The sequence below is a fragment of the Equus caballus genome, chromosome 1 (assembly GCF_041296265.1).
Source record: "Equus caballus isolate H_3958 breed thoroughbred chromosome 1, TB-T2T, whole genome shotgun sequence".
NCBI lineage: Eukaryota > Metazoa > Chordata > Mammalia > Perissodactyla > Equidae > Equus > Equus caballus.
Window position 1 is genome coordinate 161,347,640 of NC_091684.1, and position 19,643 is coordinate 161,367,282.

Genomic DNA, 19,643 nt, shown 5'->3' on the forward strand with positions numbered 1-19,643 from the left:
CCCAATGGGAAAGGATGTTATTGTCACCACAGGCAGGATGTCATGTCACAGGGCATGTAAGAAGCAAAAACGTCCTCTGCCTGCCGAGAAATGTCACCATTAGGGCTCCCGTCACGGTTTCCTTTTTTACAAGGAAAATAAGTGCGTTTGAGACAGTCACACAGACCAGAAGTCGGCTCTCCTGCTGCTCCCAGACCTGGGCTGATTCAGTCCTCTAGCTTTTCATGCGGCATACAAACTCAAGAGTAAATCACCACAGAGATGCTAAATAAAACAACAACCGCTAAAAAAAGGAAAGGAAGGGGAGGAGGAAGGGAGGGAGGGAAAGAGAGAGGGAGGAATCGTCAGTAGAGAAGGAGTTAACTGAACTTTTCTGATGCCTTATGGAGAAGCAGTCCAGGGAGCAGGACCTGGGGAGAGCACGGGCAAGCGAGGGATGGAGGCAGAAAGAAGCTCTGGGAAGAGGCAGGGACGCAGAGAGAGCCAGCCCCTGCCAGGGCCGGAGCCACTCTCCCTACTGGGGCCTGGGTGGGGGTTGCTACGGCACTGGGGGCAGGCGAGGGTCTGGGCTTGTGGCTAAAGATGCTGCTTTTTCAAGGGGGTCTCTGCCTCCTAGCATGGCCCGCCTAGACACACCCCAGGGGAGTGTCAGCTCGGCACACCATAAGCCCCTCTGAGGCCCCCCGGGAAAATGACTGGGCTTGTAACCTCTGACTCACATATGCTAAGCCCTTGGAGGGCGAGGGCTTAGCTGGTTCAGGGTAGAATCCTCAGCTGAGGCTGAGCTGGTTTCTTGATCATTTTGTTCCTTCATGCTGTTCCCGACCCAACCCTGTAAGTGGGGAAGGCCAGGCAGGGTCTGTGTCCCTGACCCGCATTCCCCAGTGCACGCCTGCCAGGCCAGGCTTCCTGCCCTGATGCGAGTAGCCCCAGAGGGTGGCCCCAGCCTGACCTACCTTGCTTTGCAGTGGAGGGCCTGGCTTGCTGCTCAGAGGGGCCGTGGCAGGAGTGGACAGGAACATGCTTCGGAACAGCCTGCGCTTGAGGCTGTTCTCCTGGGTCTTAGGGCTGGGGCTGCCCTCCCCGCCCGGCCTGCCTGCAGCGGAGCCCACCAGGCAGGACTGTGGCCGGGCCTCCTCCGAGCCATGCCTGGCAGCCTTGGCCCCACGCCTACCGGTGGCTGTGGGGGGTGAGGTGCCAGGCGGGGAACTCTGCAGACAGGCGCCAAGCTGCAGGCAGCGCTGTGTGGCACCCTGGAACTCGGCGGGGCCCAGGGACTGTGCCTTGGTGGCCAGCCCATTGGGCAGGACCCGTGGGCTCTGCGGCTCGGGCCACGGCGTCTGCCTGCGGCCTGCTGGTGTGCCCCCGTTGCAGCTGAGGTAGAGGCCGTGGGGGTCAGTGTGCTCAGACTGGGGGCTCTGCAGGTACATGTCCGGGTCGGTGGCCCAGTGCTCATCCCCCAGCAGCCCCAGGGATTGTGCCCGCCGCCGGCTGGTAGGACTGCGGCCACGCAGGGTGTTGGAGCTGATGACCGACAACTTCTGGATATCGCTGAGAAGCCCGGAGATGTAGCCGTCCGAGGGCACAGAGCTGCCCCGCACCACTGTCTGGAGGGGAGGGGAGAAGGGCGTGGGTGAGCAGCCTGACAGGTGGCCAAGACCAGGTCAGAGAGCCTCCCCGGGGGCCTTGGGGAGGAACACCCAAGGACCTCACTTGCTGTGTCATCCATCTATTCCTTAACTTTTCAGTAATGTACCAGGGCCCACAGTGGGTCAGGCCTGTGCTGGGGCAGGGACACAGTGAGCAGGCCCATTCTCATGGGGCTGCCAGTCCAGCAGGGCACACAAGTGAATCACCACGGGGTTGCTGTATGCACACCAAGTGGTGTGGGCAGCTGAGCTCGGGAAGCTGAGGGGGCATGGGGGGCACTCCAAAGCCCGCCCGGGCGCTGCTGCCATTCTGTAGCTCTATCTGAGGCCTGCTGGGAGATTGCAGCGCTCTCTGAGGAGGCAGGGACCAGTCCAGGGCTCTCCTCCACACACTGTGGCTTCGTGGCCTCCAGTCCCTGACACGGCCCCTGACCCCCACCTCTACCAGGTTCTTGGATCCACCCTTCCTGACCCACGCAACTAAATCCCCCTGGTCTGTGAGAGCTTTGAGCCCCACAGGGGCTGCAGGCCCAAATATTGAGACACACTTAATACTAAATGATTCTTTGTTATCTGAAATTCAGATGTTATTGGGCATCCTGTATTTTTATTTGCTAAGTCTGGCAACCCTACCACCCTGGAGAGAGGGACTCCCCCGGCTCCCCATCCCTGGGTCACCCAGGGAGAGAAAGAGAGGCTGATTAGCAGGAATGAAAACAGCCCGCTAATTAATAGCTGGTAATTAGGCGGTTCCTCCAGGTGCCTTTGTGGTTTTGCCAGGCTCAGTCTTCTGTGGAGGGGGAGTGGGCTGAGCTGGGCCCCCGCCATCCCACCGCCCACCTTACCTTCATGGGCTGCAGCTGCACCCGCGTGATGTGGGAAGGGTCCACCACGGGCTTCGGTCTCCTCAGTGTGTCCAGAATGTTCTGCCATTGCGGGGGCAGGCCCACGAACTTGCCTTCCTTGGGGTCGAAGGAGGTGTGAACGCGGTGCTGGAAGTTCTGTGGGGCCGAGATCTCAGGGCGTTTCTTCTTTTTCTTGCGGAACATAGTGCCTGCGTGGGGAGGGTCAGGCTGAGCCCCACTGGGGACTTCACGGGATCCTGGCCCCGGGGAGGCACAGGGTGGCTGCAGTGGGCACGGGGCCCCAGGCTCCAGGCTCCCTCCCCGCAGCACAGCTCCCCTGTCCCAGGCCCTGGGCTTCCCCTCACCTCACATCCCTTCCTCCTCAGGGAAATGCCTAGCTCCCTGCAGAGCCGGCCCAGAAACAACAAAATCGCCGTAAATAAGCCAACACAGATCATAAACAAGAGAAAGAGGTGGCTGTCTTCTGGTCTGTGCCAAGGCCCTGGCAGAGCGGGCCGACTCTGGGGGTGTGTTTTTGTAAGATCCCAAACCCATTACAAATATCATTCCACTATTAAAGAACTACAAAAAGGGGAAAGAGGGAGGAAAGCAGGCAAACTCATTTCATGAACTATGACCTTGACTCTTAAACCAGATAAGAAGAATACAGAAAAGGAAAATTTGAACCAATCTCATCTGTGAACATAAGAGTGAAAATCCTAAACAAAACCAGCAAATTGAATACAGTAGTATTTTTTTTAAGATTTTATTTTTCCTTTTTCTCCCCAAAGCCCCTCAGTACATAGTTGTGTATTTTTTTAGTTGTGGGTCCTTACAGTTGTGGCATGTGGGACGTCGCCTCAGCACGCCCTGATGAGCGGTGCCATGTCCGCGCCCAGGATTCGAACCGGCGAAACCATAGGCCGCCAAAGTGGAGGGCACAAACTTAACCACTTGGCCACGGGGCTGGCCCCGGAATCCAGTAGTATTTTAAAGTTTTTTGTTTGTTTGCTTTTTGTTTTTCATCACAATCAACTTGGGTTTGTACCAGGATGGTTCAACAACAAGAAATCTGTTAATGTGATATACAGCCATGCGCTGCATAACGACATTTGGGTCACTGATGGACTATGTATAAGACGGTGGTCCCATAAAATTAGTACCAGGTAGCCCAGGTGTGCAGTAGGCTGTACCATCTTGGTTTGTGTACTTGCACTCTGTGATCTTCACACAACAATGAAATAGCCTAACAACACCTTTCTCAGAATGTATTCCCGTCGTTAAGCGATGCACTACTATACAACATTCATAAAAAGCCAACATGTTGCCCGTTCTGGGACCATTTATCCTGGGATCAGGAATGCCAAAAGGGCCCTCACGGTCACAGGTGCTCAGCTCTAATTCTGGAAAGCTCTGAGCCAAGGGCACAGCTGGGGTGGGTGAGGGGCGGCTATCTTAGGGGAAATCTCTCCAGGGAAGAGAAAGCCCACGTCCAGGTGGGCCCCTTTCTCTCAGGTCTCAGAACTCTGTACAAAACATCACTTGCAGTCAAGCCTCCATCCCTTGCCTTGCTGATTTGGGGTTTGCCTAAGGCCCTACTCCTGAGCTGCAGCAACGCTCGGAGTGACGGAGTGACGTGGACATGCAGATTTGAGGGCAGGAGACTGCAAGCCCAGGAGGTAAAGCCCGCCTTCCAAAGTGCTGCTCCAGCCTCGCCTTCAGGGAGCCCCTGGCTGGGACCAAGTGTGGATGGAAGTCAGGGTCAGAGGTGCCCAGCTGAATGCTTTTGTTTCTCAAGTGGCTCAAAAGAGCTCAATGAATTCTTTTTTTAAATTTTTCTTTACTGTGGTAAAATACACTCAATGGGTTCTTATGTCACCTGGAAAGGTCACACCTAGGTTTCAAGTCTGTTTCTTGAATAGAATGCTTGGATCATTCATCTCTCCAAAGATCTGAGGTACAGGGCCGGGGCATTCTCTTTGGGCTCCTGCTCTGGAAACAGCATTTTCCTGGTCACGTTAGCAGGTTCTGGAGCAGGTCACAGATCTGTGAGGCTGCTGGCACCCACTCAGAAAGACCACAGACTGGTTCCGTGGCCAAGTGGTTAAGTTCACGTGCTCCACTTTGGTGGCCCAGGGTTTCGCGGGTTCGAATCCTGGGCGCGGACATGGCATTGCTCGTCAAGCCATGCTGAGGCGACGTCCCACATGCCACAACTAGAAGGACCCACAACTAACACTACATAACTATGTACCAGGGGGCTTTGGGAGAAAAAGGAAAATTAAAAAAAAAAAACCAAAAATAGGGGGCTGGCCCCATGGCCCAGGGGTTAAGTTCGCGCACTCTGCTTCCACAGCACAGAGTTTGGCCTGTTTGAATCCTGGGTGCAGACATGGTGCCACTTGTCAAGCCATGCTGAGGCGCTGACCCACATGCCACAACTAGAAGGACCCACAACTAAAAATACACAACTATGTACCAGGGGGCTTTGGGTGAAAAAGGAAAAATAAAATCTTTAAAAAAAAAAAAAAAGAAAGGCCACAGCTTACCAGCAGGAATTTACCATGTGTGAACCAATCTGAACCCATGTCATACCTCTTGGAATGTCAGCCACTCTTTGGGACGTCGAGGTTTGAGATTCTACCAAACACTCCCTAAGATGAAGCCACATGGGCAGGACCCCCAGGGACCCAGGGCTTTGGGATGAAATACACCTGTTGGAGTTGCAGGTGAGTTGCAGTTGTCTCCCGCTAAGCTGGGGAGACTCTGAGCAAGTTACCCAAATGGCTTGAGCCTCCGTGTTCTTCATCTATGACACGGGGTTAGTAAAAGCTAGCTCACAGGGTTTAGGGAGTATGAAGTGAGCAGATTCCCATTAAATTGGGGCAGTTTCTCTTACTGTGCTACCTCTCCGTGCATCCCTGTCTCTCAGCTCAGGGCCCTACAGACATCGGAACATGGGCAGATACAAGCCTGGGGGTGATGCCAAACTCCTTTCCTGGCAGATTGACCTGTCAAGGGGCCCTCCCTGATTGCTGGGACCACCTCTCCACTACGTAGATTCCCGATGGTTTGCTAAAACTTGACCTCCTCCCTCTCAGCCTTTGGCTACCGCAGAGTCTCCATTCTGTATTTCCGTCCTAATGGCCTCTCAGAGCCTCTATCCCCGGATTAGCTTAGCTGACAGTTTTACCCTCCTCCCTTGTTCTCTGAGCTCCTCTGGAGGTGTAGGGACACACCCTGGAGTTGAAGAAGAGCTGTTTCATACTCTTTCCCCCCAGAATATCCCTTTCCCCAATTCCCTGTTCCCCCACCCCCACCCCGAGGGCCCAGCTTTTGCTCAGGAATGCATGAGGACAGCATCTTTAGCCAATGGTCTGAGTGACTCTGGGATGCTCCTAACAGCAATTCCAGAACCAGTTTTTCCCAGAGGCGGCAGGAAAGGCTAGAGAAGGACAGCCCAGAGTCCTGAGGTCCAGGGCTTACGGTGGTGAGGGTGGGGAGCTGGCGGAAACAATGAACTGTGCTGTGGCTTTGGGGGAGGGGGAGTGGAGATTTAGAAATCAGAGCCGGTCACTCAGCTAGTGGGAGATGCACGCCTAAAGGGAGGCCGCTGGGACTCACCCAAAATGTGGTGAGGACAACACTGCCTGGGACCACGTGATTGTCTACATAGAAAATCCAGAAAAATCTACATACAAACTATTGGGATTAGATAAGTGAATTTAGAAGGTCTCAATTCAAGGTCAATATAAAAAAAAACCCAATTGTATTTCTACCTACGAGCAACAAATAGAAAATGAAATTTTAAAAAGGATTCTGTGCTACAATGGGGAATAAATGTTTGGTCTTTGTCCCCTGTTCCTGGCACACAGCTCCTAAAACCCTTGGAATCCTCAGAGAGACAAGAACATTGGAACTTTCAGCCTCCCTTGTCCCCACCTCTGGGGAAGGCAGAGGGGATGGAGATCGAGGTAACCGCCAATGGCCAAGGATTTAATCAATCATGCCTACGTAAGGAGACTTCCATAAAAACTCCCCACTGACAGTGTTGAGAGAGCTCCTGAGCCGGTGAACACATCAAGGCGCCAGGAGGCTCAGGTGCCTGGAGAGGGCAGGGAAGCTCGAGCTCCTTCCCACATGCCTTGCCCTGTGCAACTCTTCCATTTGGCTGTTCCTAAGTGATATCCTTTTACAATGAACCGGAAATAGCAAGTCAAGTGCCTTCCTGAGTTCCATGAGCCATTCTAGCAAATTATTGAACCTGAGGAGGGGGTCATGGGAACCCTTCATTTATAGCCAGTTGGTCAGAAGTATGAGTGGCCCGGGGCTTGCGACTGGCATCTGAAGGGGGGGGTGGCTTCTGGGACAGACCCCGTGGGGTCAGGTAGTCAGAATTGAACCGAATGGTTGAACACCTAGTTGGTGAAATGGTCTCAGAGGAAAAAAACCCTTTTATCTGATGTTAGAAGTGTTATCAGAGAAAAAAACCCTCAGATACCATTTATCATTACAAATATCAAATCCCTAGGAATAAATCTAATCAAAGATGTGCAAGTTCTCTACATTGAAAAGTGTAAAACAATTAGAGATATTAAAGAATGCTCAGAGATCGGAAGACTCAATATTGTAAACATGTCAATTATGTCCAATTAACCTACAGATTTATTTCAATCTCAGCCAAAATCCCAGCATATTTCTTTTGGCAGAAATTGACAAACTGATTCTAAAATATGCAGGAAACATAAAGAACCAGGAATAGCCAAGAGAGTCTTGAACAAAGTCAGAGGATTATACTACTAGATATCATGATTTATTATAAAGCTACAGTAATTAATATAGTGTGGAAGTGGCACAAAGATTGACGAATAGACCAATGGAACAGAAGAGAGAATCCAGAAATAGAGCCAGTCATATAAGGTCACTTAATTTATGACAAAGGTGACACTGCAATATGGGGAACAGATGATCTTTTCCATAAATATAGCTGAAGTGATTAGATATCCACATGAAAAAAAAGAAGAATTCTGAAAAACGAATTCATATCATGGCCCCAAATTAATTGTATCTAAATGTGAAAGGTAAAATAATAAAGCTGGTGGGAGTGATGGGGGGCAGGAGAGAACCCACAGTCTGGCCACCCGTACCTTAGGTCTGGTGTGAGTGACGACGTGGGGCCCAAATTTGGTGGGCTCTCCTGGAGCCCGTGACCTGCTGGGGCCAAAACCTGTGTACACCCAGGGTTCCCAGAGACAAATTAAACTACCAAAGTTTTCTTGTCCAAAGCAGGATTTTGATGGCACAAGTTAGGAGTAGCGGATTCTTTCTAAAGATTTCACCTGGGTTAATCTGTAAATGCAGTATGAATACAATGAATATTTGAAGGAGATCCAGCTAAACTGTGTCTGACTGGGGGGCTACGGGTGATCTCCTCCTACCCCATCTGTCTAGTCTTCTAAATTTTCCTTAAAGACGACGGGCTGCTTTTCTAAAGAAAACAAAACCTGTTTAAATAAAGAAAAGAGTGATCCATGAAGGCTGAGTTCCTAAGAGAGACTGACACACTCAAGTACCCGGTGTTGCCAAGTCATTGGGTGTGAAACACTGGAGACACCGACTGTCCTGTATCTCTCCAGCCACTGGCCCTCGGAGCACAGCGGCCTGCCCAGGCAGCGGCCCATGGTTTGCCATTTCTAGGTCTCCATTCCACTCAGTTCCCTGCCTTCTGACCCCAGCCCGAGGGCTGAGGGAGGGCGGCTCCTGCATGAGCCGTGAGGCCGTAGTGTTCAATCAAATCAGGCCGTGCCAGCCCTTGAAGTTGCCATCCCTAGCATCTCCACCTCTTTGCATCACACTCAGTTCCCCTGGTGGAGGAGCTTCCCTCAAAGAAGATACCTCTGAGGAGGAAGGAGGAAGGAAGATGATTTTCCTTCAGAGAGCCAGCCCCTGCCTTGCCTTCTGCCTCGCCTGACAGAAACGATGTGGGCCTGAGACTCTGAGGTAGAAATGGGCAGAGGCCGGGTACCAGCTCAGGCTCAGGGTGACCTCCGCTGCCCCCGCCCCTCCCGTCTGACACCTTGCCCAACACAGGGGAGGGGAGGGAGGTGCTGAGGATTCTTTCTGAGGCAGGGATGCGTAGTTGTGGTTGAGGACTGCTTTGGAACTTTCCTCCTCCGAATGTCTGCAGACATTACTTTCCAGCAGGCCGCCTGGCCTGTGACAGGACTGACTGGACGAGAAGGGGATGCCCAGAGACAAGAACCCAGCCCAAACCAATTTGAGAAGGAAGCTCGCTCCACACAGCTGCTGCCCAGGCTGCTTCCTCCAGCCAGAGCCCGGCAGATGGGAGCTGCTCGGCGCCCAGCAGAGGCTTTTTGGAAGAAATGCCGCCACACCTAGTAAACCCGAGGGTGGAGCTGGTGGGAGAGTTCAGGGAGCCACAGACTGGGGTCACTGAGGGTGGAACTGTCATGTCAGAAGGGACTTGAGAAACGGAAAGTAACTTTTTTTGAGCACTTACCCCGTGCTATGCCCTTTCTGAGGATCAACTCTAATCCTCACAAAAACCCCGGGAGGCAGGAATTATTATTATTATCCGCAAATCCAGATGAGGCTCAGAGAGGTTAAACAACTTGCCCAAGTTCGAGGAAGCAGGCAATGATGGAGCTGGGTTTGAACCCAGATCTGGTCCACCACGCCCACTCTGAGGGAGTAGGGCTGTTGTCCATCTCCTTCCCGGGGGACGAGCAGGAGTGGGGCTGAGCAGCTTAATTAACTCAAGGAAGTATGCAGAAGGGGGTGGGCCAGGGCCAGCACCCTCCACCAAGATTGCTAGGTTCTTTCCTGGGCTGATCTCTGAGTCAGAGGCCAGGGGAGCCTGGGGCTGTCCTGACTTGCAGGCTGACCCTCATTTTGTTTAGAACCAGGGTTTCCCGCCCCCACCGCCCGGGCAAGGACGGGTAAAATGTTCCAAAGAGTTCAGGTCAGCAGCTGTGATGTCAGGGCCTGGCTTATAGGAAAAAAGCTGCAGAAACAGCAGGAGTGTATTCTCTCCGGCACGGGATGTGTCCAGGTCCCCTCGGTAGGGTCTCAGCCTGAAGCCAGGCAACTCACAGGCTTGGCTCGAGGAACGGTGGACAGAGCTTTGTGGCTGACGCTACTGTTCCACAATGACATGGGGTCTGGGTGGTGGGGCCCCCAGAGCAAGACACTGTGGCTTGGCTGGTCTACGGTCCACAACGGGGATAAGCAGAGCAGCTGCAGGGGATGGGCCACCCTCTCAAACTGTTTCTCCTGTCTGGGAGGAGACATCCATCTGCCAGGGCCTGGGGTGCCTGGCCACCAAGCTGTTGGGGCCCTACAAACCCAAGGCAGAGCTATAGAGAAATGAGTCTGCATTTAAACCTCAAACCGGAGCTCAGATATTCAAACGGGCGCTGCCATTGGAGGCAGACTTGGGAGGGGATCTGCCCATTCAGAACACGCCCCAGTACTTCCAGAAGCCCTCTCTGCACAGCCCCTTTGGAGCCTGTGTTGAGCCAAAATCTACTGTTCCCCTAACCTGTCGCCTCTGCGTTTCACTGGAAGTGGCAGTGTCCAACGTGGTTGCCCACCTTACCCTCCAGACCTAGCTTCCAGTGGGCTTTACCTATTTCCACACATTGAATCCTTTTAAAGGAAAGGACATTTAGCCCATGGAAGGGATTCACAAGAATGTGCTGCAAGCTGGGAAGGTGGCTTCTAGAAAGTGAGTCCAAAGGAGTTTGCAGCTACTCTGAAGGGGCCAGGATTTGGCTGGTTATGTAAGTTCTGGGATGTTGGTTAACTAACTGTTCGGAATGAGGCTGATGGGATTCCCCTCCATTTCTGAGTGACTGGGAAGAGAGGAGGCAGCTGCACCCTGGGCCCTGCTCCAAGGGCCAATGAGTGAGAGTTGGGGGGGCACACTCAGACTTCCTCTGCTCAGCCTGCTCAGTGTGGCCTCCTGGCACAGGGTTCCTAAGTTTCAGCTTGTGACCTTGGCCTAGTCTCCTCCTTTCTAGGCCTCAGCTTTTCCAGTGGTGACAGGGGAATGGACTCATTTACCTCTGCCCGCTTCTCTAGGTACAGTGAGGAGAGAAACACCATCTGTTCTAGCCCGAGGGACCATTTTGGGGTGTTTTTAGAAATCATCACTCAGGGAGCGCCTAGCATAAGCACCAGGCTCTGGGCTGAGCGTTTCATATAGAGGAGCTCCTCACCACAAGCCTGTGAAGGAGGATGATTATTGTATCCATCATGCAGATGAGGAAACCCATGTTCACAGAGAGAGGAAATGATTGCCCAAGTGGAGCAGCAAAGAAGGGCAGACATGAATCTGTCTGACCCAGACCCTGATGTGAACGTGGCTGTCCCCTCCCACCACCCCCACCCTCTCCACGTCATTCTCAGACCCTCCCAAGCTGCTTTGGGGAAGGAACTATTGTAGAATCAGGGTTCCGAGGGAGAGGTAAGCCCCGAGTTCTACAGCAGTTAGAAAGATCCTCCCGCCACTGCCACCATCCCATCACAGAGTGGCCCACAGAGGACTCTGGCACCTCCAGAGCTGGGCCCTTCCATCCTGAGATCTGCAGTGGGGCCTCTTTATAACCTGTTCTGGGAACTGTCATCCCACACACCCTTCGCCCACTGCCTGGTTGAGAACACCATGGACAGAAGCCAGCCTTCCATCGGAGTATTCTCATCAGCTGGGAAGATTTTTCTTAAATTTTACTTTCTTGAGTTTATTTAAATATAAAATTGTATTATTCTTTCATTTATGCAATACAGTCATTTATTGCGCATCTACTCCGCTCCGGGCTCTTGGGACTATGGCGAACAAAACACAGTCCTTGACCTCATGTGGTTTAGCTTGCTTTTTCAAATAGATGTTGCTAGACCCCACCCTGCCCTGCAGGGCCCTCCAGAAGAGATGGTGATGCCCGCCCTGTGGGACTTGTTGCGGGGGTCTGGTTAAGTGCACAGTGCCCTCTGCCCTGCACACGCAGCTTCTCTCTGGGCCACTCCAGTGGGACAGAAGGAGCTCAGGGTGCTGCTCAGCATCCTGGGGATGCTCCATACTTCAGCACAGATGGCCCTGGACTCACTGTGGGGGTCCCCTCCATCCCTGCCCAACTTTAAGGCCCTCAGTGGCAGTCCCAACAGGAGCTTGTCGGCGTCCTGCTTGAACTTGGTGGGCAATGGGGAGCTCCTCCCCCTTCCTGAGGCCCTGCCCTCTGTCTCTCTGTCCCCTCGCTGCTCATCCTTTGTGTGGAGCTGAACTCTGTCCTCCCTCAGCCTCCATCAGGGGTCCAGGCCTGCCATCCACCCCTCTTCACGTGGAATGAGAGGTGGCACCCCGGCACCCTTTCCTGGTCCCCCAAAATACACCAGAGTGAAGGGCCTGAAGAGAATTTCATTTGCTTTTCTGCCCAGTTGTCGCCTACAGGGTGGGTGGGTCCTAGACCCAGGCTGTGGCCCTTACTGCCATTGCCCAAGGGTTCTCTAAGATCCGCCCAGGACCACTGTGGTGAAGTGTGGAGCAACCCCAGGATGCTGAGCAGCACCCTGAGCTCCTTCTGTCCCACTGGAGTGGCCCAGAGAGAAGCTGCGTGTGCAGGGCAGAGGGCACTGTGCACTTAAGCCAAAATGTCTGGGCTCCTCACCCTTGTCACCATTCCCACACTACAGGTCCCAGTGAATCCCCAGGGGAGAGATAATGGGGCAGTTGTTGAAAAGAATATGATAATAAAGCTCATTCAATCACTGTGTCAACACTCCAGCTGAATGAGAGGCCGAAGAGCCAGGCTGGCCAGCAGAGAAGGTCAATATTGACTCAGGCCGGCCTCTCGGGCCCAGTTCCAGCGGCACGCACAGCGCCGAGGGCCAGCAGCAGTGCTGGCCAGAGCTGCCCTCTGACCTCTGTTCACCGCACTCAGAATGCTAACGCCTCCCCTAACGGTCCACTGCACCAGGGTCCCCTGGGCACTGGCTAAATTCTGAGGGGAGAGGGGAGGGTGGCCTTCCGGGGAGGGCTGCAGGCCGTGCACCTCTTTCTTCACTGTCCCAGACCTTCCACAGCCTCCATGTGCACAGGCCTGAGTCCTCATCGCAGTCTTCAGTGCCTCGCTGGAAAGATCCTCTGGAGTCCCCTAGTCAGGATGAAGTCCCCTAATCACACACAGAGATCCTGTTTTTACAGCCCTTAACTTTCCATATCTATTTTGTTCACCGCCTCAATTCATGCTCACCACACCACTGGGAGATGGGCCACACCTGCTCTCCTGGGTGCATTTTAAAGACGGCATGCGGGCGGCTGGGGAGAGGGAGGAGACAAGAAAGGGACTATGCACACACACGTGTATAAAGTAAGCACCGAGCCTGGGCCAGACACTGCGCTTGGTGCTTTTCATTAGTGCATTTAAGTGTTACAAGTCTACAAGTCCGTATTATGAGCTCTGTTTTGCAGGTGAAGAAACCGAGTCTCGGAGAGAACTAATTGTCTGAGATGGTAAGTGTGGAGCTCAGATTCGAACCCAGATCTTTCCTACTCCAAGCTCCTCTGTCATGCCCAGCACCCAGAGAAGTCAAATGACTGCCTCAGATCACACAGCCACATATGGCAGAGAAAGGACTGGAAGCCTCAAGCCAGAGAGAGCTCCCTCTGTCCCAGGCAGTGGCTGTGGTAACAGTGTGTCCAGGGTCGCCCGTGAACATGTGAACACATGTGACATGTACAGAGCATGCTGCTGTTTCTGCCTCCAAAGCCGGATCCCCTTCCGGAAATGGCCCCTTCCCCAGGCCACCTCCATGGACCCTCTGCCTTGACTTTATTTCCACTGCTTTTCTCTGACACCCTCCACAGTCTCCAGCCACAGAGCCAGACCGTTCTCAAAATGCCCCAAGAGAGGAGGGCTCCGGGAGCTTAATCATTTCTAACGCCAACCGCTGGAGGCTGGGTCTGTTCTACGTTATCATTGTGATTCCTTACGACTATCCTCTGAGGAAGGCAGGATCATCCCCATATTACAGATGAGCATGTCAAAAAGTTTGGAGAAAAGTAAAGCAGCTTGCTTAAGGATCAAAGGCAAGGTCAGAATTTGAATGCAGCTCTTTCTAGTTCCAAACGTCCTGTTTTCAGCCACCGTGTGGCCTGAGAACTCACAGCATTGCAATATATGCCGCACCAGCCACTAAAGACGTGAGCACAGAGACCCAAACCCCTTCTCCTCCCCCACCTAGAAAAACAAAGAGGAGCCTAAAAAACACGAGAATGGGGCAAGACACAGAAAACACAGCCTCCACCCTGGGAACTCTGCATGCCTTAGCCCTGGTGTTCCTAGCAGCACCTACATCCTAGGCTGGGTGCCGCTCACTGGGTGTGGGGAAAGACTGATTTTAGCAGGTTGGAGTTTCGGGCAATGAGCTGGCAGGCCCGGATGGTGGAGCAGGACCTCTGCCTGGGGCTGCCTGCCGGCCTGCTCAGCAGAGACGCTGGGCCTGCTACTGCCCTTCCTGTTCGGGAGCCTCTTTCTCAAGCAACATTTCAGTGCACCAGCCTTGGTGACACTGCCTCGCCCCAGACAGGCATCAGGCCTGATGAACGCAGAGGCTGGGGCAGGGGCAGGGCGGGGCGTCGAGGCGCTGCCGCCTGCTGCCGGCTGAGGAGGTGGAAGTAACAATGCACATCCACTAAGGATTGAGAAATGGCACCTAGAAGGGACCACTGCCGCTGCCTAACAGTACCAAGAACAGGAAGGCCAGCCCGGGAGGCCCACCTGCCTGCCCACTGTCGCTTCCAGCCTGTCCCTCAGGAAGGTCTCCAGGAGGCTCCTGGACGCTAAACAGGGCTGGAGGTCCCTCACTCACCTCCGGACCGCCTTCCTTGCCGCCTCTTCCTCCGGACTCCTCACCCTTCAGTGCGCAGAGCTCTCAGGCACCGAGGAGCGGGAAGACTGGGCACCTTCCCCGGCCAGTCCTCCCAGGCCTGGGTGGAAACAGATCAGAAATTCATTTTAACAAATGTACTTAAGTGTCCCCGCGGATTTTGCGACTGGCCGGAATCCAGAGCAATCGGAGCCGCCTCACCACCGTCTCCCGACCGAGCCACCTTCTCAGGTGCAAAGGGAGGCGGCGGGCTCCCCGAGGGGCGCACGGGGACGAGGGGCAGTGGGCGCAGCACCGCTTCCGGCCCCTCTCCTCACGGCGCTCCGACCCGGCGCGGCCACCGGCCCCACCTCGCAGGCCCGAGGGGGGCGCCCTCTAGGACGCGAAGCCACCCAGCCCCGCGCCTCGGCAGCGCAGCCGGCAGGGGCGGGAGCGGCGGGCGCACACGCGGCGGTGGGTCCCGCTCCCGGCGGCGCCGAGCTCCCCGCCCCTGTGCCCAGGGCCCCTCCGCCCGGCGCCGGCGGCCCCGGGGCCGCTCCCGGGCGCACAGGGCGCCCGCCAGCTCCCAACTTCGGGGAATGACGACCCCGGGAAAGGGGGCCGCGCATGCGGGGAGGCCCGTACCCCCGTCCCGGCCCCAGCCCGGGGAGCTTAGCCAGCCTCCCGGGGTGGCCGGGGCACCCACCTGCCGAGCGGAAAGCCCCTGGAGCGCTTGGAGAGGCCGCGGGAGCCGGGCCCGCCCTCCGCGGGAGGGACCTCGGCGCCGGGAACGACGAGGAGAGGCCGCGCTTACATGTTTGTGCAGCGCCGGCTTCACCTGGCCGCGAGTTTGATTTCAGGGTGTGGCCTCAGGTAGACGCGGCGAACACAGAGCCCGGGAAAAGGAGCCTCTCTGCCCAAGGGGCGCCCCCCTGCTCTACCCTTTTCCTCTAATCACTCGGCTCCCGCTCCAGCCACCCAGTTCGCCTTCAGTCTCTGATCCCCAGCAGATCCGCCGACACCTCCCTGTGGCCCCAAGACCTCTAGGGCAGCCACGCGGAGGCCTCATCTGGATCGTCCGCGGAGCGCCTCTCTATGTAATTAACTCATTAATTTGCATTGCAGACGCACGCTTTGGAGGCCGCTGGATCCTAGAGGTGCAGCGGTACTGAGGGCGCCCACCCACACACCCTGGAGATCCTCAGCTGGAGTCCTAAAACCTGGCACGTTGGCCCGTCCTCCTCATCTGGACAGGGCCCTAAGACTGTCCTGGGGTAGCCCCCTTGTGCAGGCAGGAAAGCAGAGTTTAAAGAGATTCCAGTTCCCTTGTTAGATCTCGCTCAGTTCTGAGAACCTTTGGCCTCAGGATTCTGGGTAGGGGACCTCTGGGAAAAGACAGCTTCCAGGAGCCTAGCACCCCCAAACAGAAGATGGGGTGGGCCGGCTTCCAGAGCCTGCCTCCCCTGATGTCTCCTGCAGTGCTCTGGCCTGGGAGCAGGATGGCCATTCCGAGCGGCTTGCTCCTGGCTGCCCTTTCCCTGCTTCTTTTGGATTAGAGGCTGGTTTCTCCTGTGTCTATATGTTGTAGGGGAGGAGCAGGGACTACCTGTCCCTTCCCCAAACAAGGAAGTGAGAAGACCCTTGCTGTCCTAGACTTGGGACCCCAGAGAGGGCTGTGTCTGACTGAGTGCTGAAGGGATTCTGGCTTGGAAATTCAGTACATCTGGACCCCAAATGCTGACCCCAAGCAGTGGCTGGGGGACTGCCACTGTCACAGAGCGAGGCCCAAGGATAATGCAGGGACTGTTGTCATTGTGGGGCATCCAAAACTTTAGTTATTAATTGAGGTCACTATTGCCATGTATCATGTTTGTTCACTGATTCTTTACTATATCAATGCAATTGATGGGCAAAGCATTTGCCTATGGGCTGTATTGCTTACGCATAGTTTACTCTAGGCTCCCACCAAACAAAGCTAAGGTGGCGAGGGGGGATTCGCCAGCCCCAAACAGGCCTGCACCCTGCCTGGCCGCGCCACCAGTCCTGAAGCCCTCAGCCTCCCTGGGGAAAGCATGATGGTGCTGGGTGGAGAGTCTGGGAGAGTGGTGTGGAAGCTGGGACAGCTAACTGAAGCCCCCTGCTGCCCCCCTCCAGCACTCGTACTTACATTTAGTCTCTACTCTTCTCCTTACTCTCTGTCTCTCCTTCTCCTCTCTGTGTTTTTCCCAAGCAGATTCTTTCTCTTTGCAGGCCTGACCCTGTTAGCCAACCCCTGACTTCCTGTGCCCCTGCCCCCCCCCCCCCCCAAAGCTGCCTGCTGAGCCTTTGGCATGAAGGGACCATGTGGTAGGGAGGGGGCAGGTGATACAAGTAAGGCTTCCCCCACAGGCTGGTTTCCCAGGGACATGGGAGCACTGGCCAAATGCTGGCTATAGGAAGCAGGTTGTGCTGGGTAGGGGGTGGGGGAATTGGTGCTGAGGATTTGAAATGAACCATGAACCAAAGCTAGAAGGAAATGCATTATGTTGTTGAACCTAGAATCAACACCCTAAATTATTTTTTACTGACTCACAATTGCACGCATGAATTATTTTCTTTTAATACAAATACTTTATATACCAAAACCACAGCTCCAAGCAGTATTTTTGAACTGTTGAACTACAATAAAGTGTGAATATTAGAATATTATCAGAAATGAACTGGTATTTAATTTGGTTTGAATCCAGGCTTGGGAATCTCAGTAAGGTTACTAGCCAAGTCCCATCCTCACTCTGTAGGGAGCAAGTCTGGGAAATCCTGGGGTCCTCCTTTGAGAGGGGTCCTTTGGGAGCTGCAATGGGGTTTGGCACCTTAAGAGACGAAGAGACTCCCAAATAAGACTGACCAAGGAGGTAATGAATCCCCCATCACTGAAGGTATTCAAGAACCCAAGTAACCATTAGTCAGATATGCTAGAGAAAAGGTCCCCATACTGGATACTAGACCCTTTGGGCCCATCACCCCAAGTTTCTGCACTTCCAGTCACCTCTATAGGTAGGTCAACTGTTCTGGGATGGACAACTCTCTGCAAATTGAGATGGCTGGGATGGGGTCCTGAGTGATTAATTCCTGTGTATGACTCCCTCCCTTCCCCATCCTCCCCTGAGCCATGCCCAACTCAGCCCTGGCCAGGAGGACAGGAAACATTCTGGGGCACAGCGTCTCCTCCAGCATCCACGTGCCTCCCTCTGCCCTTCCCAGGTTGCTCTGCTGAGCACAGGGAGTGGGACCTGGCACACCCACCTTTCAAGAACTTTGGCAGCTGGCATAGGCCTTGGTTCTGGGAGTCGTCCATGCACTGCCAGTCTACAAACTGGGCAGGAGCTCTGGACAGGGACACTGAGAACTTGGGAAGGTGTCAGGGCCGGCACTTCCCGGCTCTCTCTTAGCCTGTGGCTGTTGGGGCCTGTTCTAACATCTGCGCATCTACAGCCAAGGCTGAGAGCCCAGGGTTAGGGCCGAAGAGGAAAGATATGGATCGACTTGTGGTTTAGAAACACAAACACATTATCCTTTCCCTGGACCTTTTGGCTCCATGACTTGAACAGCTTCCTGGGGATCAGGAACACCGCTGCTCGCTCACTTACTCTTCCAGGGCTCCTCTGGATGACTCTGCCCTCCTCTAATAACAGTCATAATAAGGCCTGCCACTTATTGAAAGCTTCCGATGGGCCAGGCCCCATGCTAAGCTATTTACACACATTATCTCACACATGTCTTCACAACAGCCCTGGCCCAGAAGTACTATATTATTATTCTCAATTTGCAGGAAACTGGGGCTCAGAGTGGTTATGGAAGTAGCTCAAGGTCTTGTAGTTACTGAGTGGTGGAGCCAGAATTTCAACCCAAGCGTACCTGCCCGCAGCCTGTTCTCTTCACTCTACGGCTCAGAGGCCCCTGGTTCCAAGGACTGTCTGATATGCCTTGACCGTGTGGGGTCGAGTCCCTGGGAACAGTTGGTGGGGGAGGCACTGGTCACTTGCCTCCTTCGTCGCCAAGTCCGACCACTGCCCAGGAAGAGTGAGTCATCTGACACAGAATGGGGGGTATCCCTTCCCCATTTCTGACGAGGGCATGAGGACCCCACACGGCACTGAGTATGAGTGGCAGAGGGGGCCTTGGTTTCCCCCACGCTGTCACTGAGTCCGCTGGATTCCTCCAGTCATGAGCCAGCATCCTGTCTGAAGTCCCTGTATCAGGCCCTCTGTCCTTCACAGACCCAGAACGGGCCCACGTGCAGGCACTGCTGGTGAGGGGGCGCTGGCAGCCCACTTGCTGCTCGGCTGGAGGAACCCCTTGGAGCCTGGGCTCCAGGAGGGGCAGCTGCCCGCTCACCCTGCGGCACCAGCCCTAGGAGTGAGGCACTCTTTGGAGACGATCCCTCCCTCCCTCTCTCTTCCAGGCTGTCCAACACCTGTCCCTTCCTGCTCTGAGGGTGGCCCCTCACCCTGATGGACCACCCATCTCTCTCTCCTGATGGGGCTGAGAGGCAGGGGCAGACCCCTGAGGGTCTGGGGTGTGAGTGGAGAGAGCTTACATTGCCTAGGCCTTGGGGTCCTTAGGCAGGAGGGAGGGAGACAGGGCCTTGCTGCAGAGACCGTGTGTTCTCTCAGGATTGGAGCCCTTCTGCCTCGCTAGACTTCCCGCAGGGCTCAGCCTCCATTTCCTGATGTGCTTCTCTCCCTTGGGATGTGGTGGAATGATGAGGCCTAGAGTATTCGGCTCCAGGGACCCCAAGGACCAGCACCCCCAAACAGGGTGACAGGTTCTTGACCCTCAGCCCTCACAGCTGCTGAAGGAACCAAGGAGGAAACGCCCCTCCCCCACACCATGCATGCACACAGCTGCCACAGGGGCAGAATCCCAGGGTTCTTCCAGGAGAACTTGCTGCCAAATCAACCCAACAGGTCTGCCTGCTCCAGATCCCAGAGATAGAACCCCAGCCCAAGGGGCAGCACCGTCTGGCCCAGTTAGGCCCACGGAACTCCCCTGCCCGGCTGCTGGACAGATGCATCCTTCTGCCACCCTGAACCTCAGCAGAGGGAAACTACCACACCCAAAAACCTCCAGCCTCTCTCTGTCTGCCTTTTTCTCAAGTTCTGTATCCGTACTAGGCTTCCTATGCCACCGGGAATACACAGGCCTGTCCTCCTCAAACACAAACCGACATTAGGGACTGAGCTTGCCAGTCCTAAAGTGGCCTGGTGACCTGGACGTGCCACTCAGA

At 54.7% G+C, this 19,643-nt stretch overlaps 1 protein-coding gene and 1 long non-coding RNA gene across 4 annotated transcripts in view; one reads left to right on the forward strand and one right to left on the reverse strand.

Annotated features, from left to right (window-relative positions):
* Positions 1-19,643, reverse strand: part of PAK6 (p21 (RAC1) activated kinase 6) — a 36,517-nt gene that overhangs the window by 9,888 nt on the left and 6,986 nt on the right. For all 3 annotated transcript variants that reach the window (XM_005603152.4, XM_070272001.1, XM_070272000.1), the window contains exons 3-5: positions 14,381-14,498; positions 2,495-2,703; positions 957-1,607 (exon numbers count right to left, since the gene is read on the reverse strand). In XM_005603152.4, the coding sequence (XP_005603209.1) occupies positions 957-1,607; positions 2,495-2,698 (855 nt within the window). In that variant the 5' untranslated portion in view covers positions 2,699-2,703; positions 14,381-14,498. The remainder of the gene's footprint in view (positions 1-956; positions 1,608-2,494; positions 2,704-14,380; positions 14,499-19,643) is intronic.
* On the forward strand, positions 14,155-17,072 carry LOC138924916 (uncharacterized). Its single transcript, XR_011440261.1, has 2 exons — positions 14,155-14,629; positions 15,503-17,072. It is a non-coding gene; the product is annotated as an uncharacterized lncRNA (long non-coding RNA).